This window comes from Centruroides vittatus, unplaced genomic scaffold (assembly GCF_030686945.1).
Source record: "Centruroides vittatus isolate TY-2023 unplaced genomic scaffold, ASM3068694v2 contig_1683, whole genome shotgun sequence".
Lineage (NCBI taxonomy): Eukaryota > Metazoa > Arthropoda > Arachnida > Scorpiones > Buthidae > Centruroides > Centruroides vittatus.
The window spans coordinates 438,607-463,414 of record NW_027121024.1 but is presented as its reverse complement, the minus strand read 5'-3'; the positions used below and the strand labels follow the sequence as shown (position 1 = coordinate 463,414).

The 24,808-nt window shown below is 35.5% G+C and overlaps 1 protein-coding gene across 5 annotated transcripts in view; it reads right to left on the bottom strand.

The window, feature by feature from the left end:
• The window catches only part of LOC136969011 (FYN-binding protein 1-like), a 35,951-nt gene extending 26,912 nt beyond the window's left edge, over nucleotides 1-9,039 (bottom strand). For 3 of the 5 annotated variants that reach the window (XR_010879745.1, XM_067263083.1, XM_067263085.1), the window contains exon 1: nucleotides 8,870-9,038. Coding sequence is in view for 3 of the 5 variants with exons in the window: in XM_067263083.1 (XP_067119184.1) it covers nucleotides 8,870-8,875 (6 nt within the window). In the remaining 2 variants the exon portion in view is untranslated. Of the gene's footprint in view, nucleotides 1-6,377; nucleotides 6,657-8,869 lie in introns of those variants that run through there. The other 2 variants (XM_067263082.1, XM_067263084.1) reach the window with 2 other exon arrangements.
• Between the last annotated feature and the right edge of the window lie 15,769 nt (nucleotides 9,040-24,808).

Genomic DNA, 24,808 nt, shown 5'->3' with positions numbered 1-24,808 from the left:
ATAATCCTTATGCTTCAGCAAATATAGATTGAAAGATTTCTATCAAACTAGGAAGTTTCTTAAATTTAATCACTATAATCTGATAGATGATGAAGCTCACTAACAGCATAAGTTTGGTCATTTTGTCCTTTAAGGTTGTTCAATACATTTCTTGATGATTGAGAGAAATCTGAAAACATTTGTCTACTACTTAATTGAAGACTTCTTTAGGCAAGAATTTATTTCAACTTTTTAAAGTTATGTAAAAGCTTGGTACTTTAATAAAAGTTTCTTGATAATTGCTTATTTGCCTAAAAGTTGCCTATTTATTCAATTGATTTTTAATCAAATTTTCTAGCTAATTTTCTATTTCACTTATCTTAAAATCAATAATACACAACAAATACCTAAAGTCCCCATTCTGTCTTAAGTTACATTTGATATTATATATTTTTATATACAATAAGATGAATACGCATATTAGTTTTGTTTATATTTTGTAGATTTATGTAGCATATTTTCTTTCATACATCTAAACCCACTACAACAAAACTAAAATCTTTGCATAACCTGCCCCACTATGTACAGAACTTGCATCTATGGGAGCAGACATAGATGCACATTCATAATTGAAATTTAAAGTTGATGCTCCTCTTCACATACCCACTTGCTTTCAAACTGTCTTTTAAACACAGATAACGTGCAGTTATACGTACAAAAATACAATAGATAGATCAACAGATTTAAAATTTACATTATTTACCACTACTCATGACGTATTTGTATCAATTTGTAAGTAATATAAAAAGAGAATTCTACAGATAAAGAAATAAAGTACAATGACTTATATAAATAAATAAAAATGAATGTATATAAACTGTTTCAATTTAAACTGATTTGTTCCAATGATTCCACCAATAATTCAAGCATTGAAACTAATCAAAACATTTAAACAAATAGATAATTTATTAAAATTCAATGAGGAAAAATAAAAATTCATGAAGCATTTTATAACTTAAGCTAGGTTTATACTGTCATATGAACCACTACAAACAAACACGAAGAAAGAGAAATGCTGTTTGCATTGTACTGAATTAGAATGTAATTGGTTGAAAAGATTTCACTTACAATTGTCAGTTTTAAGGAAAAAGTTAATTGGTCGAATGAATTGAAGTTCAGTAAAAGTTGAGATACTTTCGACTCCTAACAAATCAAATGAACTGTTCAAACAGTTCCTAAAGGACAGGAACTAATAGTTTGTATGTCATTGTAAACTTAACTTTATTCCTCAAAATATTGATTAAACAAGATAATAGGAAGTACATGAAGCATCAGAAATCTGAACTAATTGGGACCAGACCCAGTTCAATTTTCAAATACACATATAAATTAACATTTTTTAAGTGCTGCAAAATCCAAATACACTGTAAATCAAATTTAGATGTTCTAAGTTCAAGCCAGTATTTCACAAAGAATGTAGAAACACTACCATTGAAAGGGTTACTTTCCTTTTTTCGACAGCTGAATCCAAATTGGACACTTCACTGTGTTAAAATTTTTACGTAAATGATAGTTGATAAACTTAAAAATATTATATCTAAAACATAACTCAATTTTCATTGGAGCAATTCAGAATCTTTAATTTATTTAAATATATTCTTTAGTGGCTTTTTACTTAAAAACTTATTTATTTTCTACATAAATGTTTAAGGGTCTGCATTCCTCAGTTAATTATCTTAATTTAACTGCTATTATTTATAGAACGAGAAATCTGTCTGTAAAGATATGGCGAGTCAACTACCTTGCAACATCCTTATAAGGTCGTAGTCCCACTTTTGCATTATGCATGCACAAAACATTAGTTTTGTCTAAAATAACCAATCATATTTTTAAATACTAAAATATGTCGAACACTGATTAGTCAGCTGAGGAAATGCTAATGTTTTACACTTACATTATGTAGAAATGAGGATACAGCATATGAATTTCCACTTTCATGGAATTGTTACATTTAGAGATTTTACACAGAACGAGAGATCCGGTCTCTATGAATGTCTTCTGTTTCACAACTCTCAATTGAAACATTTATTATTGTAGGTGACTTTCATGTCTAAGGATTTGAAAACAACAATATGTAAAAATATTTAATTTAAAATAAAAAAATACTAAGCACTGAGCAAAAACTTTTCCATTTCGTAGACAACAAGAGAACATTTTTGCCTGTTCACTGTAGATTTAGTTCACAATTGAAAAGGTACGCAATCAAAATGTTTCAGGAGAATCAAATGTAGTAACAATCTGAAAATTCCCTTTTGAGCATCAGCAAATCTGTTGTAGAGCTTCATCACTGTCGAGAGATGGCTTAAAAGCTCAAATGTTGATCCAATTCCATTAAACCATTAATAATTACAATTATAATAAGAAGTACAAAAAATTACCTTTATGCTAAAATATTTTATAACTTGGATCAAATTATTAATAAATCCAACTTTGAAGAATGGAATAACATCATTAGTACAAGAGAAGATTTTAAAAAATAATATTTTATCTAGTGATATTTTAATATAAAACAAAGCATGACAGGTTTTTCTCCCCAAGATAAGATAATGGTTAATTATGCAATTGAATAAATTAGTAAGCAAATAAAATAACTTTTTTGTCTATTCAATTCAATGAATTCACTGTGAAACTCTAAACAAGTTATGCCAGGAATTGCAGCATTCCTCACATTCATTTAAAAATAATTGGAAAGAATGTGGAACAGTGCATTATGCATATAGAACAACTGATACTTTGTTAAATGCCATATAATACAAACAATACAGAATCAAGTGGTTCTCACAATCATAAAAAATGTATTATTACGAGAGTTACTTACAGCTGTTAACTTAGAATTGATAAAGTTTATAAACTTTAAAGTTAATATTTAATATCAATAAACAAATTTTACTCAATTTTTATATATATTTATAGTATCATCCTCATTGTAAATAAGATAATAAAATAAATATTATCCAAATGCTATATCTTTATCAACTTATTTAGCACAAAATATTTTTTATTATTATTTAACAATTTGTAAACTTAAAATATGGAGCAACGTAATTAAATCAGAATCTGATAGCTTGGCATGGATCCAGAGTAGATTCCAAGATGTCATTTGGGACTCGTTGTGACATGATTGAGAGTTGTCTAGCACACAGAAAGATACTTTTAACATGTTTTTTAGACATGTTACATGATAATATCCCTTCCATTATTTATTTTGTGTAATTTCTTACATGTTTACACTTTATGAAAGTTTGTATATTATTTACACACACTACAAAATTGGGATGCATTAAGTTGATAAATTGAGAAGTTTTAAGTACATAAAATTAGGCCTATAGCTTACTCTAAAGTTAGATAATATCAGTTTTTATTTGATCTTATTTTAAACTATTATTCATTGTTCTAATGTATTGTTCTTAAATTAAGAATTCTAACTGTATCCTAGATATATTCACATACTTGTACAAAGATAGAATATTATTCAAGTTCTTTCTGACCCGTGGACATTAAGATGGTGTCCATTTGTGTCGTCACAGATTTGGCAAGACCAAAATAAAGCCGAGTGAAAAGAGAAGAAATTCAATGTATCCGGGTCAAACCACTCATTAAAGTTTCTTGAGGATGCAATCTTGACTTGAATCCCCCTTTAAAATATCAGATTAATTTTTACTACATTAGCCATTTGGCTATGTTGTTGATTATCTTTTAGTGTGCATATATTTTCTATGATACAATTTATGACTCCTAACAATGGAACTGGTATGTAAAAGTAGTTTTGAATATTGTTAAAAATGACAATCATTCGATCAAAAATTTAGGAGTTAATCAACGTTTTCAAATGTTTTGTAAACATTGCATTACTTTTTATATAAAGCAATTTTATAAATAACAGATCAAAAATATATACATATAATTTTTATCTGTTTTATCTGTTTATATATATTTATCTTATCATTTATCAATATTATATTTAAAATAGAGTATTATAATTCAAATATGATAGCTAGCCTATATAATGCATTTAACCATTCTGATCCCAAAAGTGGTGTATTATTTTTGTGATTTACTATGGAATGCTAAACAAGTTAAGCAAAGTTATAAAGTTAACTCTTAACTTATGTTTTTATTTCTTGCATATAAGCGTCAGCACATAATATATCTAAATTTTACTCATTTTTTAAAATTCTGAACTCATTTGCATAAAACTGAGCATATTTACTTCTACATGCATTTACTTCTTAGTTCTATAAATATTCCTTATTAAGAAAATAAAGTAAATTGTAAAAATATTTAATAATTCAAAGATCAAAATATTTATTGCATACAAGAATTAGATTTAACACATATTTTTAGTAAGATTTATTCGGAAATCACTATTTACTTGTAGATATTCTGTAACGTCAAATGATAATTTGAAATCTTTTTATATACATATTAATATAAAAAGAGATTTTTTTACTGCATCTACTATGATTATATGCAATGATAAGACCCAGTCTTTCATCAAAGACATTTTTTCCCTCTCTTACCAACATACTTAATCCTCGACATAAAATCTATTAGCGTAACTCGGATAGTAGTTATGCGGTTATTACTAAATTAAAAGGAATGAGATAAAAAACTATGAACGTGACATTAGACAAATATCTGGCGGCACACAGATCTACAGGGTCGGAAATTTAATATGGCAGCATCATAGTCATAATCCTTATCATACGTAAAAACTAGGGCATTTACAAGATGTGTAATTTCAACTTATTCAAATTGGAAGAGCTACTTTTGAGAGTTCTAATTAATTTCTATTCTTGAGCATCTCTAAAATTCCTCATGATAAATTTTGATTCTAAAATCTATAAATGTGGATTTGTATAAAGGATTCTTGGATTATTTAAGGTTCCTTTAACTGCAGATCATTTTAATCTTTTAACTAGTCTGGCATCATTTGATGTCTATTATCTGCTATCATCAAGAATATTTAAACATAATTTATTCTCTGAAAGCCTCTATTATTATTCATTAATACATATTCAAAAATTATTCTCTTATAATTATATAATCTACTTTTAGATCAATTATTAATGAATAAGGTCACACTTTATATTACTAGCACGTAGAGCATGACCGGCAAACAAGTCCGAAACAACTTATTTATTTTTTAACATGCAAAAGATATTAATTAATTCCGCACAATGAAATAAAAGTAGTATCTACGAAACATTTCATAAAAACATACAATTAAGGAACGAAACAAAGTGAAATTATTTAACAGGAAGAGGCTAATAAGATAAATGAAAACACAGTTCCCTGTTCATTTTATTTAACTAAATTAACTGCTTAAGCTTTTACTTTAATTCCTGATAAAATTAAGGAACAGGATATGAAACTGCCTTTCCGATTTTAATCAGTATTTTGTTCAGTAATCAGGTGATTTCAGATTTAAATATTCAAGCAAGTTGTTATTGAAAGGGCATCAATTTGTTTCAATCCTGTCAAACAACTAGATGAGAGTAAAAAATCAGCTTGTTGTTCTGAAGAAAGAGAGATTTTTCTAGATGGTTTGACCCAGATATGTTGAGACTAATCCTTCTTCATCTGGTTGCTCCAGTGTGGGCCTCCCCAAAGCTGTGGATATGAAAAATAAGTCCTCTCAATACTCACAGGTTGAGAAGGGGATAAAGCTATCAACTGTAAACAACTGAAACTGCATTATTAGAGATGAAATACACAAAAACAAGTTCAAGTTCTCTTGTTCTCTCATGCTATACATCTTGTTTTTTTCTCCTGAAAATGAAGCAGTGATGCTTGAAAGCACTCGTTTGTTTATTTTCACATATTTAAACTCCAACAAAACAATTTTGGTTCTCACCGACAGAGATGATAAATAAATGACGAAGCACCAGCATAAAAAGTTAAATGTAATAGTATTTAAAAATGTAAAGCTAAGTTCTATAATTGGTATAAATTTAAAATTGTTTAATTTAATTGAAGAATTGTTATATAATTTAAACAATATCAAGGACCTGGCAACAGTTCTAATACCCAACAAAAGAAATTACAGATATTTTAACACATTGAAGCAAAATTATAAGCAGTTTGGGAGCACAAATTCAAACAACAGTTCTGAATTCTTCATTTATATCAGAAAAATTTTAAAATAACGAAATTAAACACATCTCTGCATCAAAAACATCATATATTGTTTAGACAATTCTGCACTTTTTGATAAAACAGTACATTAAAGCCCTAAATTGTAGACGAATATGGTTTAAAAAGCATTAAATTTTTAATAAATAGCAGTTTACATAGGAGCAAATGGTAGAAAAATAGAAGAACGCAAATAAATTTACCTTATTTTTGAGGAACAGCGTAATATAAGTCAACACAGATGAGAGTTTCTCACAACTGGAAGTTGCTAATTGTATATAATTACTTAAAGTTAATTAAGATCAGAATAAGATGATAAATTACCTAATGATAACGGACAGGATAGACAGGAAGGAAATTGCTCGGCAGGAGCCAGACCGAAATAACAAGACAGAATATTTATACATTTTATTTTTGCAGTTTGCGACAAGACAAGGAAGAAGAATACAAAGATGACGGCAATTTAAACATATTAAGGATAGAAAATCCGGTACCACTACTTTTTCTAGGCCGGCACAGATCACTCTCGAGGTCTCGGAAGACGGAGAGCACGAAGAGCACAGAGTCAAATTTTAACAATTTCGATAAATAAAAACGGTGCTGGACTTATCAACCCTTCCTACTAAATAAAGTCATAAACAACTTTCTCTTTAAAGTTTAACAAGGTGTAGAAGTGAGCAACATTTGCTAAATGACCCCCACCAAGATCAACAGCAGTGAAAGTCATAAAGAACCCAAGGAGGATAAAGTAAGAAAAAAAAAGAGACTTCTTGGAAGTTCAGGCGTGGCTACTGGCCCACACATAACGAGGTCAACGATCTGAACGATATTTATTCTAGAAACTGTAATAGATAATTGTTGTCATTGCCAGTGCGGCATAATCTCATCGGCTTCCCCCTCTTCTCTCCATTAAGTTCTATTGAAAATTAGGAATGTGGCACAGGAAATGACGTATCTCGACCGTTAATTTTCGCGTAAAGCGTGTATTTTCCTTACGAAGAACTTGACGCATAACAGAGTAGAAATTCCCCATCAAGACGGCAATTCTTGCAGCCTTTTTATTCGTTAACAATAGTGTAGTATGCATTATAAACCAAACTAAACACTAGGTAGAGTGCAGGTGGCATAACGCAAACAGAATAAATAAAGACGGAGAGGCGTAAAGGGGGAGAGAAAGTTACTAGAAAAATCGAAAGGAAAAAAAAACAAAATCAAAATTAAAAAAGTGCGAGCAACAGCGCGTGAAATTCAACCTTTCAATAGCAGATTTCTTTTTGTTTCGATATATTATTTAACCGATTCCTCCCCCCTTTATGTTTCGCTGCAAATTGTTGAAATGCTTGCAACCCCCCTTCTGAAAAACCGAGTTGAAAATACTCTTCAGTAATTTTGTTAACCATATTCATTTCCTCATTTTCAACATCGTATTTTTTTTTTTCTTCCTTCCCGTGTAGAGGTTAGCTCCGTATCCTTTCTTCGAGTTAGAAGATAAAAAAGAAAAAAAAAATCGCCACAGTATTGAGCAAACTTAAAGGTGATTCACACTGTTCTCACGCTGAAAGACGGAGTGACAAAAACGCAATTTTCGCACAATCGGATCGTTTTACACTAGCATATGGCATATTGCTTCTTCTTTTAAATGGCATCATAAATGATTTTTGATACTCGGCTAACGGGAATAACATACAGTTTTCGGCACTTGTGACACGAGGGAGGGCCAAAAACGAGCAGAAATTGTCCCCTACAACACGCGAAAATTCTAATCATCAAATCAACAGTATCATCTATTCTTTTTAAATGGAGTCTTTTGTTACTAATCTAATGGGAATAACTGAAATTCCTGGCGAAGAGGGGCAAAACGAATCCCTAAGTCGCTCCTCCTTAAACAGCCGAAACTTCTAATTATTGAATTAACATCATCATCATCCGTATGTGAGTCAATCGCTTTCACTTAACGGATGACTAACCGTGGAATTTTTAAAATTTTTTTTTTCCTTTCAATCGAACTTCGTCCTTTTTGTAAGTGGAAATTGCATAAAGGGAAATCAAGGTCGACACTTTGTGACTAACCTCCCTTTACGTGTGGGACAAGTCATAGGTAGAGAGATAATTACCGACCCTCGCAAAGTGCGTTCCGAGCTTCTATATTAAGTTGTCACGTCGGAATGCCGACTTTCCTCAATACCTAAGTGCCATTATGACGTAATAACTGTAGAATAACGCGCAGACAATAGAATAATTACCAAGCTTTGTTATGCTATAATTCGAATTTTAAAATACTTCCCCCGTTACTCGTAAAATCGGAACGTTTACGGCTTTGTTTTTCTCGAAAAGTAACTAAATTTTAAGTTTTTAATTACAGATAACAGCGGGTTAGCTTTGTTTATACTTGTTAACCGCAGCTGTCACGCTGTACAATCAAACGTTACAATACAACAGTAACTGTACAGTCGTAATGTGTTAATCTCTTGTAAAATAACGAGTAGTATTCCCTCTAACACAGCTGATAACGTAAAACACAAGGCTGAACATGTTCATCTGTCAAATTCTGGTGTTTAACCCAGTGTTAGAGCGCGTGTTACGTACAATTTATGACACAGATATGCGCTTTTCACAGATAAACTATCACTCAACCGACCACACAAGAATGACACTAAATAAAGTGTAGTTTAGTATTGTAATTTTTAAAACTTACCTCCATTTTGTCCGATTTAAAGACATTTAACGTAAATCAAGAACAGTATAATCTATCGCAGTGTTTCATGCTGCAGCCTCAACAGAACGTTTGACGTCCTACGACATACTTCACGAACAACGATCGACCATCCGACACTACAAACAACTGTTGCACGCGATGACTCACACAGTGTGCAGTCACGTGGTAATCGGTGAGCCTGGCAAATACCGCGCTGCCATCTTTGAATCGTTCTCTTCGCTAGTGTGACGTCGGATCTGTGTCCTAAATACGAGCGATGCGTGAATATTTTCATGTTTATTAGAAAAAGAATTATGGGTGTTGTAGGTTTAAGTGTTCTCTTGCATTGTTGAATGAAATAAATATGAAAACGACATTTTTTTTGGTTGTATAAATAGTCACGCGTGCAGTACTTCTCTGGTTATTTGTTACGTACAACCGTGTATAAATATGTGTTCTTGTGTATATAAATTATTTTAGCGGTAAAAGTGGCGGCGAACATAACTATTTTGTAACATGCGCGAATACAGTGTCGGCGCGTAATTAATGAAATGGCGATTTGAATCGAGTTATTACGTTTAAATAAACAGTATATTTAGCAATGCAGTATTTTTAGTGTAATTATAGTTATAATATTACAGAAATATTTAAAAGTTTAATTTGTAAAAAATATTTTTATTATTTATTATAATCATAGATGGCAGCACATTTCGCTGTAAGGCTAAGTAACTTGCTAAGAATGCGAATAATGAAAACGCCCAATTTCCGTAAAATTTATTTACCAGTAAATAAAACACTTATTATCTTTAAAATAAGCCTTAAAATACAAAGAATAAATATTTATATTGAGTAAATAACTGTATACCCAAATTAATAATAAAAGATTTATTTCAATGCAACCAAACGCTGAGATACTCGTTGCTATGACAACACGAAAGTTCGTCTGCTTTAAGATTATCAAAATGGCGCCGCTTTAACTACGCAATTTGCAAGAAGTTCTGAATTATTAATCAATACAATGACATTTCTGATGAGATTTGTGTTAAACGGTGATTATATATTTATATATTAGTTACTTTTATACTCTCTTTGCTTAATATTTGAAAAAACACGTTATGAATTAAAAGTTGTATAATATTAAAGTCTAAACTTGAATGTTCTCGCTGCAATTCCACTCATGTAAGTGAAAATTATTAGTATATATCATTTAATCACATATAATTGTGTGTAAATTGCATTGTATACCTATTACATAAAATACAGGGTGAGCCAACGAAAAGTAGCCAGCGGGAACTTGCAACATAATTGTAAATGAAATGTCGTTTTAATAATGTAATATTTTAATAATTTCGATATTATTTTATATGACTATTGTAATATAAATTATGTATAACGTATAAAATATTACACACACACAATTCATTGTTAGTATAGTCTGACAATGAATCCGACTTTATCATTTGTTTATTAATAACATATTGTTACATTCAATGCTATCCTTTCGGGAGTTGGTATGACGATAAGATGAAAGTAATATATACTGGTAAATCAATAAATTACGGTAAGACCCCGCTGACGCGGGGGATGCGTTCCTAGACGACAAAGCGCTAAACGAAACAACGTTAAACGAGGTCATTTTAACATAGAGTAAATGGGGATAGGGAAACACGCGACCAAAAATAAACAAATTTTACTTTAATTTTAAGTTATTTTTCGTCTTCGGTCCAAAAATAGGGTACCGTTGAACTCGTCTCGGTCCCCTGAGTTCAAATATATAATCAAAGTCTTGAAATTTCATAGGTGGTAATCTATAGTACACCCATAATATATGTTAAATAATACATAAACATGCACACAGAAATGTAAAGTTCATTTTTTGTGATAAAAAATGTATCCTGCTCCTTTACATCTAGTCCTGCTGTATAAATTAGATTGAGTTTGGTCAACCTAACGATACAGCGATAGGCTCTTCTCGTTGAGAATTCTTGGATACCTTCAACCATAACTTCTTCCACACTCCGTTCGTGCATTTATCAGTTAGTTTTTTCCAAGTGAAGTCAATATTGCTTATGACATCCATGTTGTTATATTTTTCCAAAATTGCATCAAACAAACAGATTTAAAGAAAGTACACCTTTTTGCCACCTTTTTCTGGTTGGTTAGTGTTCGTAAATAATCGTATTATATACGAATCAGTGAAATGCCGCGATAATTTAAATCAGCGTAAATTTTTAGCTTTTTTAAGCTTCGCGCAGACCGCGTTAAGCTGGATGCACACGTGCGGCTCGGCAAGGAAAAGTGACAGAATGGCGTCACTTTTTCTCGCCGCAGAGGTCTATTTCGTGCCGCGAAAGTTGGTCGAATTCTATCTTTCGCGGCCGCCGCCGCCAAGACGCGTTTCTTTCAGCCAATAACAATTCGTCTGGCAGTCACGTGAGAAAATACAATCATGTGGTGTTTTAATGGCGGAAAGTTCGACGTGGTTAACCGAGATAACTAATATCAGAAAAAAAAGGAAAGAAAAATATAAATTTAACACAAATTCTACACAAATATAGTAATCATATATTATTTAATTCAAAGAACAAAACAACCAAATCTTACTCGAAATAGTATACTTTATCGAGAGATCTTAATCGAAGAATAAGCTTATTTTGTACATCAGTTCTTTATCGATCCAACAAAATATCTCGGCAAGATTCTTGCCAATATGATATCTCTAATCCAAAATCTTCATTCGATTCTCCGACGAAATCTTCTAGCTAAATAAAACAAGCCGTAAAAAACAAAATTTGTAAACACATCGATAGCGGCAGTGTCGATATCGTTCGCCATCTTGAATACTGAACGTATGCGCCGAAATGTAAACGGATTGCCGCTTGTGTAATTGTGCTGCTGCGTGGCGAAGACGCGTTTGCGACACCGCTTTTCCTTGCCGCGCCGCATGTGTGCATTCTCCTTTATATCGAATCAGTGTTAAGCGAGGCAGTGTTAAGCGGGATCTTATTGTATATTATTTGAGCTACTTTTGATGATAATTTTGTGAAGGACCCTTGAGCAATCTGTATGGTGAAATTAGCTAAAATTTTATTAATGTTATAATTCTTGATTACCGGGTAAAGAATCTCAACCTGTACGAAACTTGAAAATGGTCAGTTTGTATTGCTAGATCTGTTTGATTATATTAGGAAGTGTAATAACCTACAATTCCCATATAGTCTCTCCCGGAACAATTAATTGAAATAGTAATAGGGGAATCACTGTTGTGAAAAATATGCACTATTATCTTTTAATCCATTCCCAGATATCAACTAGGACCCTGAAACAGGCCTTCAAATAAGTAAAACGAGTAAACATTTCACTACACAACATACAGGTGTAGCAGACTTTGTAACTCTGTATATACACCTCCCATGTCAATATGAAACGGCTCTAGCAAATAAACTAGCCATTTTCAAACTTCATGCTATTGTGACAATTCATCAATTAGTCAAGAACCAAGTAACGTACTAAAATTTCAGCCAATTTCAAGGGTTGTGCTTAGTGGACGAATGTCATCTTTTGTACGGCTAAACTGTATTGTTCTTTAAGTAAAAAACACGAAGGACACTTGAACATTTCTTTATAGCTAAACCGAAATGTTGTTACTCTGATAATTTACGGTGATAAATATAACTTTGTTTAACAAATGTTCGCATCCGGTTAGAAATATTGCTTTATCTATTCTTACGTTAAACATATAATGGAATATTAGTCATATGCTAAAATTCAGTTGTAAAGTATAAGTAAACATTGTGTTTCAATAATCAAAGATTAATTGCATAAAGTAATATTGTTCTTTTGTGATGTTTATACTTAATTTATACTGTTAAGTTGTAAATGTGAAAACAATTGTTATATTATAGAGACTAGTATTATAGAGTAATAGAGTGAAAACTCTAATTTCAAGGCACTCATGTATACTGTATATGCAGTCAAACCTGTTTTTATGCGGTGGATAGGGACCGCATAAAAAAATCGCACGAAACTTCACGAGTGGCTATAAAAAATAGTTTTCGCAACATAATTAAAAAAAATATTTTTTATGCGGTCAATAGGGACCGCATAAAAAAGTCTCACAGAAAATAACTCAAAACCGTACAAAATAGAATTTATTGACAACAGATGTCAGCACTTGACTGCATCGTCTCGTCTATCGTCTGTTTTACATATTTTTGTCCAGGTGGTGTTTTGTTGACTTAAAAAATAAATTCTTTCATTTTTCGCATATTCATGCAATAATATTACTATAATAAGTTCATTTATGCTATAATAAGTTTATTTAGCTATAATAAGTCAACGTGAGACATGACAAATCGCACAAGACTAGTCGCCAACTATACCGCACAAAAAAAATCGCATAAAAAATCGCACAAATAAAGACCGCATAAAAACAGGTTTCACTGTATATATATATCACTTATTCTATGTTCATTTTTGAAGAAAGGTAATGAAGAATTTACTATATTAACATGCTTTGCATGTTAGAAATTACAATAAAAGCAAAACTTGCCCCTATATATTATACTTTTCCTGGTAGAATAGTCATGTCGGTCATTTATCTGCCTTCAGGGAAAAAGTTTTGAATTGAAATAACGTGACTTTCGGTTTGCATCAAAAGTTTGTGTATAGTTAATTGGAGCCTCCTATCCCTAAGGTTTCTATATTCGGTCTCGTCTTTCGTCTATCAACTCCGTTCTCGAGATTAAGGAAAGAGACTGACGGACGACAGTGGGAATTTATAGGTTTACAATTTTTTCAAACCGAGGCCCAATGATAGCAAATAAAATAGGAAAAATAATTTAGTTGTGACGTTAACTACTGGCTTAATAGTTATATAGTAAAATGTGTAGTAATTTATATTAAATTTTAACTTAGGACCCTTTGCGTTGGATCTGGTTACGTACAGCTTTAGTGTCTCTTACTTTCCCTAGCAAAGATGTACAGTACAGTGTACAAAGTTTAACGTTCCATACAGAAGGGTACAGCAATACGTTCACTCTAGAATGTTAAGGTTTGGTTTATTTTGTTTCGTAGTATAAGAAAACGCAACACATGGATAAATGACAATGTGATGGGTTATCCACGTGTTGGGAGAGATGTTCCAGAGCAACTGGCCCGCATTTAGGTGTTGATAGTGGGGTTAGTGGGATGATATGCTTCATAAACTGATTTTCGATATATTATTAATTTCTTTATTAAACTTCATAAAATAACATTCGACTGATTAATTTTCAATGTTTAATGCAAAATGGTCAAATAGTAACTTTTATAATAATTTTAAATTAAACAACAGATTTCATGATTTAGCAGATTCTTTCTGTCAGAATATATTTTAAAAATTCAGGAACTTACTTCGACTTATTTATTATATAATTTTGCTTGATCACTTTGAATATCATTATCAGAAATCAATACATTTTTATGAATACAAAATGATTATGATTAGCGAGGTTGAGGCCGAAGTTTTAAACACGAAAATGTGTACGTCGGACGTTCAGTGCCGCTTTCCTGTAAGCCTAGAAGTTTGACAATGGCGTTTGGAATATCGAGCACGATTCCACTGACTTTCCAAACGCCATTGTCAAACTTCTAAGCTTACAGGAAAGCGGCACTGAACGTCCGACGTACACATTTTCGTGTTTAAAACTTCGGCCTCAATCTCACTATTAACTCTGAACGACTTTGAGACGGCAATGGCTTTTACTGTTAAAAATAATTATTGTTTTCCTATCAAATTTATGTTATGATCAGGACCGTTGAGAGAGGAAACTGACATTTTTTTTCCTGGACCTGGAGAAAACTTAGTGAGACTTTAATTTATAGGGATAGGAACACGTAACAAAGAATAACATCTTCAAAATTGCTTTTTATTAATAAAGAAGCATTCTAGTATTTAATATGTTCAAAAACAATGGCAAAAGGAACACACTATATCCGAGATTCCATACAAAGAAGGATGTTGCTAGACAATGTCCGTTATCAGAGAAGTCTAAATGTGAGGTTTGCCGAACGACTGCGTTAGTCAGAATGTCGCGCGGTCACGATCCACGTGTGGAAGTGAAAGAAACTCTCAAGAGACAGGTTTTCATTCGTAACCCGTTTATATAACAAAAGGTGCTTACAACTACGATACACTTTTATCAGCGGCGGCGTTCGAGTCTTCTGGGCCTCCTCTCGGAATCGAAAGTCCACAAGAAAAGTCCTCCGATGTTTCGCAGGAGTATGATGGTCTCGGGGCGCACTGTTCAGTTTCTCGAGGGAGAGTTCCGGAAGCAGGGGCGATTCAAATTACTGGTGACAAATCCAAGGGAGTGGGTGACCTTCCAAAAGAGATGTAATCCAACTGTTGAAGATCACGGGAAAAAAATCCCGTCGTACAATCGCGAGACAAAGCTCTAAGAGCCAAGAACCGAGAGAACTAATAACCGAGAACGTCACATCCCTTTTTCTCAGGGTTTTTATAACTTTCTTTTGAGTCCCAGATCGAACATTCCGATAGGTCGATGTCGATTTGCCTCCGCTCTCTAATTGGTCCCCCCCCCTCGTTACGCATTGTAACGAGATCGGAACTCCGGTCGTCGGATGAGTCAACATCGACTGACAATTCGATTCCTACCGAAGATGTTCGATCTAAGTACTCAAATTCATCGATTGTTTCAACCTGAGAAGAATGACTTTCTCAGAAATTTCTACAGACGTGTCCTTTTATGGACATGTAATATTCACTTTTCGTTTAACTATTTTTTTTCTTGTCTGACGGTTTCTTTTTACAACGTTAATTTATAATAACAACAATTATTATAATTTGCTTCTATACAAAAATTACAAAACAAAAAAAAATTTTCTTATTTGCACAAATAGTAGGCCCACTTCCGAAGCTTCACAGGGCTCTCCGCCATTTTTAAAATGTCGCTGTGGAGTAGCGACATTTTACCTGAAAGCGTCGTACGCTGTCAGTTCATTCTCCGCTTGCTTTTCTCGCGCCCGTTTGGTTTCGCGTGACATCACATGACTATATCCGAAGGTTTCTACAAATGATCAAATAACAATCACGGTTACATCGAATAACAAATTTTTAACAAATTATAAATTTTTCCGACAATTTTAACTTTTACATTTAAGTTCTATGCTACATTTCTTTCCTTTTTTTTGTGCAACGTTTACGAACATTTGGTGTTGTATTCAATTCGATTTGAACATTTAAATTACATTTGTCGGTACGCAAACATTTTATGTTTGTAGACTGAGCAATTCATAACAATCACCATATTCCATTTCCATTTCTGAAAAAGCCGAAAAAGGGGTTTTAAAATTGAATATGTCCACGTTTCTTTTCAGGTTCTTGGGAACACAAACAGGGATTCGATATTTAGTTCAATCGGTCTGTCACATGCAAAATGTAGAAGCTACTTCCGACGCACGTGGACATGTAGAGTCCGAAGATCACGTGTCATCTGTAGGTGTGCTTTTCTTCCTTTCTCTCGAAGTTTTCCAACAAAAAGGTTTTTCTTCCTTTTTTGGACATTTGGAGTGGACTACTCCATTTCCGTTCTGAATCGTATGAGTATGATGGGGTGTCTGCACAGACAGTGAAAGTTTGTGTGTTCCCCATTTTCTCCTCAGACATACCAGTTTTCTAGATGTCAGTCTTCTGAACAAGAGACAGTTATCTGTCATCAGAGTTGATGCAGATTACCACTAATCGAGGTCATGTAGTTCGAAGATGACAATTTCTTCAATTTTGACTCATTCTGTTGAAAGTTCGACGTTTCTTGGACCTTTTCTGATGATGATTTCAACTTTCTCTTTTCGAATATCGTCATTTTCTTCCGAATCGGTTCTTTTGACGGTTGCTTTGGTTGTGACAGACAGTTGTTTTGCACGCGTTTAAAAATGGGAGGGAAAAATTTTCCTCATATTCCGATTATATAAATTACTCAATCTATGACAGATATTTGCGCTCGTGTTTCTCTCGCGACAATTTTAAACTCGTAAAACGCTGGTGTACACAGAAAATTTCACGTTCAAGGTTTACAAAGTTGACATAACTAATAGTTCTGGGTTCGCGACATAAAAATAAAAATCCCGTTTTTTTGCCTCTAATCAAAACTTTCATTTATATTTTAATCGTCAATGACTCCTCCTCTTTTTCTTATGATAGTCTCTTTTGCTGGGTGATAGAGACTACCATTTACAATCTTTGAAGAGTCCGATAGGTGTAGGTGGCGGCAAGCGCTCATGACCCTGGCTTTGTGGTAAAGTCCTACTTTTTTCCGCGTCTGTTCCCATCGCGTCAATCGGTAGTGTGATTTTTGACGAGGTCGGAAGAACCCATGGATATTCTTGCACAGATCCCCGACTTCTAAGGGCATAATTATGTGAAGGTTGTGCAGTGGATGTCTGTTGGTTGCGTACTAGCGTTTCTGTTGTGTCTAGTTGGCCCGGCTGAATTGATTCTAAAATAAATTCATCCCAAGGGTCTCTAGATATAGGCAACTGATGTTCTGAGGCGGATGACTCGGTAGCCTTTGCTTCGGACTTAGTTTCGTCCGTCGCAAAAGATCCGAATTCCATACGCGCCAAAGCGGGCTTCATCCGGTTAGCGTGAGTGTGCATCCTTTTCCCGTTATGCACATGCTGGACGATAAAGTCGACCGGACTTGTCTCCGCTACTATCCTATAGGGTCCTTGCCATCTTGGAGCTAGTTTTCGCTTTAATCCCGATGGAACCGTTACTTCCGTTACGAAAACTCTGTCGCCTATAGAAAATTTGTAGGGCTTATTCCTTCGCTGTTGATACGCATTTCTATCCAGTGCGGCTTTTTCTGCATGTTCTTGGGCCAGCTTGTGTGCTATCGCTAGTCTCGCCCTCAGTTCGCTTGCATAATTTTCGCTAATATCGTAACTCGGTCGGTTGGGTTCAGTTACGACATCAAATGGATAAATTGGGTCTCTTCCGTACACTAAATAATATGGCGTCTCGTTGGTACTGGAATGAACGGTGGTGTTGTACGCGAATAGGGCGTAAGGAACCATTTCATCCCAATTGCGCTGGTCTTTATCTACATAATGCGTTAGTATATCTATTAAGGTTTTGTTTAAGCGTTCCACCATGCCGTTGCATTGTGGGTGGTATGCAGTGGTGAGAAGTCTTTCTATGTGCAAGAGATCACAAACTTCTCGCATCATTTTCGAAGTAAAATTTGCACCTCTATCAGTCAATAATTGTTTGGGGACTGAATGTCGTAAGATCACTTGTGTAACGAACGCTTTGGCGACGGTTTTAGCAGTAACGTCTGGTAATGGCACTGCTTCTGCCCATCTAGAAAAGTGATCTACAAAAACTAAGAGATACTTGTTGCCATTATTAGAGGTAGGAAAAGGACCTTGTATGTCTAAAGCTGTTCTCTCAAATACCTTTGTGATTTTAGGGAATGTTTGTAAGGGAGCTTGATGTCCGTGTAGAGGACGTCGTCGCAAACTACATTCCTGACACGTCTGGCAATAATGTATGATGTCTTTGTTCATTTCGGGCCAATAAAACTGCGTCTGTAATTTTTTTCTCAGCTTCTTCGCGCCTAAGTGTCCCGAACTTGGAATATCGTGAAACAACTTCAAAACGTATTCGACCAAAGTTTTAGGGATGACTAATCTGTCCCAAGTTTCGTTTCTTTCCGGGTTTGTCTTTCTATGATATAAGGTTTGATCTGCGTCTAAATAAAACTCGCTACCATCTGTGTTCAGACCCTGTTCCGACGGGGATAGGTTTTCTGTTAGGCGTCGTCTGATTTCCTTACAAAAAGGGTCCTCCGATTGTTGTTCCCGAATCTGAGCCTTACTATATATTGGGTGCATCTCAATTATTGGAGCTATAGGTACTCGACTTAATGCGTCCGCATTAGCGTGTGCTTTTCCTGGACGGTGTATGATCTCAAACTGGTACTCTTGTAATGCTAAATTCCAACGACTCAGCCTTGAACTTTCGTCTTTGACGTTGATTAGCCATCTAAGCGGTCTGTGGTCAGTTATGATTTTAAATTTTCTACCATAGAGATAAGGTCTAAAATATTTTATTGCCCATATAACTGCTAGACACTCTTTTTCTGTTGTACTATAGTTTCTTTCGGCTTCCTTGAGTAACCGACTAGCATAGGCTACAGGGAGTTCACCCCGCTCGTCTTCCTGCGATAATACGGCTCCAATTGCAGTGTTCGATGCGTCGGTTGCCAAAATAAAAGGACTACCAAAATCTGGTGATCGCAAAAGGGGAGCAGACACCAAAATTTCCTTAAGCCTTTCAAACACCTCTTCGTGTTCTTTGGTCCAGTGAAATTTGTTATCTGCCTTTAGCAGGTCTGACAAAGGCTTAGATATTCTTGCATACTGAAAAATGTGCCTCCTATAGTATCCCGTTAATCCTAAAAAGGCCCTCACCTCACGCTCATTGCTTGGTCGAGGGAAGTTTTTCACGCATTCGATCTTCGAGGGGTCGGGTCGAATCCCTTCTTCCGAGATTTCGTGCCCTAAAAATTTTATCTGTCGCTTCATAAAACTGCACTTTTTTGGCTTTAGTTTTATTCCAGCACTTGCTAGACGTTGAAAGACGAGTTCTAAGCGTTCTAGATGCGAGTCAACGTCAGAACTAAACACCATGATATCGTCCATATAGACTAAGCAAATTTTGTGTTTTAGACCCGTTAATATCAGATCTGCAAGCCGTTGAAAGGTTGCAGCTGCATTACAAAGTCCCATAGCCATCCGGTTAAATTGGTAATGTCCTGATGTGGTACTGAATCCGGTCTTTTCCTTCGTGTCGGGATTCAGGGGTAGCTGCCAATACCCACTTAAAGTGTCCATTGTGGAAAAATACTTTGCCTTCCCAAGTAAGCTTAATGACTCCTGGATGAGGGGCAAAGGGTAAGGATCTATTTTTGTTACTTTATTTAATTGCCTAAAGTCCACCACAAATCTCCAATTTCCATCACGTTTCTTTACCAAAAGAGCTGGTGCCGACCACGGGGAGCTGGACGGTTCGACTACCCCGCTGTTCACCATTTCGCTTACTAGATTATCCATTAATTCCCGCTGAGCATACGGAATGCGATAAGGAGCACGATATATTGGTGCACTATTTCCTGTTTCTATTGTATGTTGAATTAAATCGCAATACCCTAAGTCAAAGTCGTGCTTTGCAAATACTTGCTGATATTTGTATAATAAATCGATTAAAGGGGTTAATTTGTCCTTACCTACTTCCTTCAAATCAAATAAACTAGCAAATTGGGCTCTGGTCATGGGATTTTCTTCCACCCGAGATATCCTATCTTGTTTCGCCTCCTCCTTTGATTCTTCTTCCGCTTGAAAGTATGCGCCTACTTTACTTCCTCGTTTTAGCTTTAGGGGCTGCGTGCTTACATTCATTATCCTTATGGGAACAGTTCCGTTTTTGGGGACCTTCACTAACACGTTAGCGACTATCAGATCCTCCCTTTCAAGTGGACATGGTTCAACTACACCTATCTGTCTATTAACGTGCTTGCCACATACTCTCCCTTCTATAACGACTTCTGACCGAGGGGGAATGGTGGAATCGTTCTTTGCTACCACCACTCTCTGGTCATTTTCCTTTTGACTGCTCTTTTCTACAACTCTTCGCTCTAAATTTTTTTTGTTTTCTTTTCGTTTTTTTCTTTTACTCACTTTGCTACCCTCTCTAAAATCGTTTGTTCGGGTTAAATCCCTCAAATCTCCTTGACATAGACTATCCTTCCCGTTCTTTTGTCTTTCTACCATTGCAAACTCGCTGTCATTCTTACTCATGTTACGTGGGTTATTAACATTATTATGAAGGTTCGCTAATCCCCAGAATGTAACTTCGTTACCGCTAGGGAAAATAAGCTTCGCGTTTTTTATCGAAATCGTAAGGTCGTATTTCTCAATCACGTCTCTACCTAGGATCCCGTCATTAGGTTCTGTTATTTTGGAGTCCACTACATAACAATCGTGTCTAAAATTCAATTGCCCGATTCTAAATGCTAAATCGAATTTTCCGAGCGTCTCTATTGTGTGTCCTGTGACACTAAGTAACTCTACCTCTCTGGTTTCAGCTTTCTTTAACTCGCGTAAGTTCGAAAAGAAATCTTTTGATATCAAAGAAACTGCCGCGCCTGTGTCTATTGTTAATTTCGCTCTTTTATTTTCGATTTCACAAACTAAAGTGCAAGGGGGTAAATCTTCATTTATAAATTTAGATTCTCCGACACCCGATAAACGAGTAGCTTCGCGCGGATAATCTACTATTTGCTCTAAATCTCGACGCTGTTCTTTTGCTTTCACCGAAGTTATTCTACTTCCGTCTCGATTAAACCTTACACTATCTTTATTTAACTCCTGTGATACATTATTTGTTTGCCGAAGGCTTTCCTCCGGACTGGGCAACGCTAAGTATTTAGGAAAGGTCGCGTTATCTAAGGCCCGCTCGGCATTAGGGTCGTTTACGAACCAGCCTTGCGCGTAACGCGTCGGGTTAAAAGGCAAATATTCAGAGTTCTGATCATCCCTAGGTCCTATCTGTCTATACTGTTCTCGATAGACTGGCATTTGTTCCCGATATCGCGGCGAAAACGGATTATTTATAACAGGAACCTGCCATTCTGGAGTGTTAGGGTTTCCTCTCCACTCCCCTCGATTGGGCGGAGGGAAGGTATCTTCTCCATACCAATCGGGTAGTGGGGGCGACGCATAAATTCTACTGTCTAACCAATTTGAAGTAGATCGCCGATAATTTGTTGGTCTCCATTCGAAATTCGGCCTACAAGGAAATGAATTATATCCGGAGTATCGTCTAGAAGGAATCTGGGCAGAATAATTTAATGACGATCGGTTATTTGTAGGAAAACGCGGTTGTTGTAAGCGCTGCGGCTGCGCGAATCGGCATTGAGAGCTCGAATAGGTATTGGGATTACCTACTTCCTGTCTCCCTCGTAACGCGGGTGAAGGCATTCGTCTATTTTGATTGGATTCTCCTCCTCGCGCGCTAGTTGTTTGCGCTATCGAGGACCGATTGTCTAATCTCTTCCCTAACGTTTCTATCTGTTTAGCGATTTGACTTATTTTCGTTTCTAATGCATCTTCCTTATGGGGTTTTGTCTCGTCGGCTTTCGGTGGGGAATTCTCTGCAGACTCCTCTACGTTTCCTATATAATTCCGCTGTTTGTTAGTCAATTGCTCTATTGTTTCCTCTCTTATCGCTATTTTTAACGCTTCCGAAAATGTAGCTGGGTCATGGGTCATTACGTTACGTTTCATTTTTTCATTTAAGCCGTGCAAGAATTGAATGCGGAGCTTCTCGTCCAATTCCTGTTGCTGACACCGCTTGATAATGGCATTTTCTTGCTCGTTTGACCCGGTTCGATCTACAATTATCGCGCTAACTAACGTTTGTAACCTAACGGCGAATTCTTGAACTCTTTCATCTTTGCGTTGCGTACACGCGTGGAATTTCTGTACCCTAATAGAATATGGTTCTCGGTCAAATCTACTTATCATTAAGCGTTTAAAGCTTGCGTACTCCGTTACTTCCTTCATTTGGAGGTCGCGCCACGCAAAATCTCTCGCTATCCCTGTTAGTTTACACTTAGCAATGCTTAAACATTGTCTAGGGGTCCAACCTGCTAATCCTGCGACTTCCCCTAACGTATCGAAAAAATCTGTTACGCGCCCCGCGTCTCCCGAGTAGGTAGGTATCATCCCACTAAAGGCTGAAAGGGCGCTAATTGAGCCGCCTCCTAGGTCGCGAGTCGGCGCTGGAAAACCTGTCTCTGTTTCCATGGTTCTTTCCCACTTTTCTCTCGGCTGCCTCAACAATTATTGTGGGACTGAAATTGTTTGCAATTGTTGCAAAAATAATCAGAAAGATCCCGCTTTCTGACACCAGTGTGAGGTTTGCCGAACGACTGCGTTAGTCAGAATGTCGCGCGGTCACGATCCACGTGTGGGAGTGAAAGAAACTCTCAAGAGACAGGTTTTCATTCGTAACCCGTTTATATAACAAAAGGTGCTTACAACTACGATACACTTTTATCAGCGGCGGCGTTCGAGTCTTCTGGGCCTCCTCTCGGAATCGAAAGTCCACAAGAAAAGTCCTCCGATGTTTCGCAGGAGTATGATGGTCTCGGGGCGCACTGTTCAGTTTCTCGAGGGAGAGTTCCGGAAGCAGGGACGATTCAAATTACTGGTGACAAATCCAAGGGAGTGGGTGACCTTCCAAAAGAGATGTAATCCAACTGCCGAAGATCACGGGAAAAAAATCCCGTCGTACAATCGCGAGACAAAGCTCTAAGAGCCAAGAACCGAGAGGACTAATAACCGAGAACGTCACATTCCTTTTTCTCAGGGTTTTTATAACTTTCTTTTGAGTCCCAGATCGAACATTCCGATAGGTCGATGTCGATTTGCCTCCGCTCTCTAATTGGTCCCCCCCCCTCGTTACGCATTGTAACGAGATCGGAACTCCGGTCGTCGGATGAGTCAACATCGACTGACAATTCGATTCCTACCGAAGATGTTCGATCTAAGTACTCAAATTCATCGATTGTTTCAACCTGAGAAGAATGACTTTCTCAGAAATTTCTACAGACGTGTCCTTTTATGGACATGTAATATTCACTTTTCGTTTAACTATTTTTTTTCTTGTCTGACGGTTTCTTTTTACAACGTTAATTTATAATAACAACAATTATTATAATTTGCTTCTATACAAAAATTACAAAACAAAAAAAAATTTTCTTATTTGCACAAATAGTAGGCCCACTTCCGAAGCTTCACATAAATAAAAAGTGTTATTGCTTTTCATACCAGTTCAGGAAATGTGGAACCACAGTTTACAATGCAGTCTCCAATGTTAAGGAGATTGGAAATGAGGCATCAGTTTTCTAGTTGTTGTGGTCTATTTCTTAGATTTGTCAAGTTAACAAATTTAAGAAGTACAATTGGGAAAAAAGGACAAAAAGGTCTGAACACATCAGTTTTCTACATATATTCAGAGGTCCTAATGAGGTATACCGCATACAGTGCTGTTCTTGGCTTCATTAATTGATTTTTGGGAGAAATAAAAGAACTGTGTGTATTTAGCGACACATGCAATGGTCAAAATCGAAATCACATTATTGTAAGACTTGATGACAACATAATAGCAATTCTCGATGATCAACCAATACTGTCCGATCCGAGAACATTTTTTTTTTACTACGGATATATATGTTTTAGCCATCAGCGAGCTGTTCGAAGACTGGATCGGATGTACAAATTCTAAACCAATATGACATAACACCAATTGCCAGGAAACGCAACTCCCATATGGGTTAGAGAGTTCAAAATGACAGGATACTGAGCTGAAGGAGTGGTGAATTTATGACTAGGTTTGCGATTGCATAATACTGACCTTTGAAACAAAACTTACCGGTTCGTTAGCAAAGTTTTTTTGTGTGTTTTTTAAACGTATAAACAATGGAATGTTATCCAGTCATCTGTTCAAATATATAGGGTAAACAAAAGTCAGGACCCACCACCGTAAAAAGTGTAACCGATGTTCCGCGACAACAATCGCGTTTAACATTTGGTTGTTGGTGTATCTTGAAGGCTCGCTTGGATGTCATTCAAAAAGTGTAAATGGAAATGCGACACACCATTTTATATGAGAAAACATTCACAAATTCAATGATATGTAATCTTATTCATGTGGTTGCAACAGAAATATTTGCAGTGGATGCTGTATTATCATACAGATGTAGTTACAAGTCTGTCATTGAAAGCACGAACATTTTACATGAAAACTGATTGCACCATTAAATTCGTGAATATCGTGCAAAATGATTTGTCGATATTTTTTGATTGCAT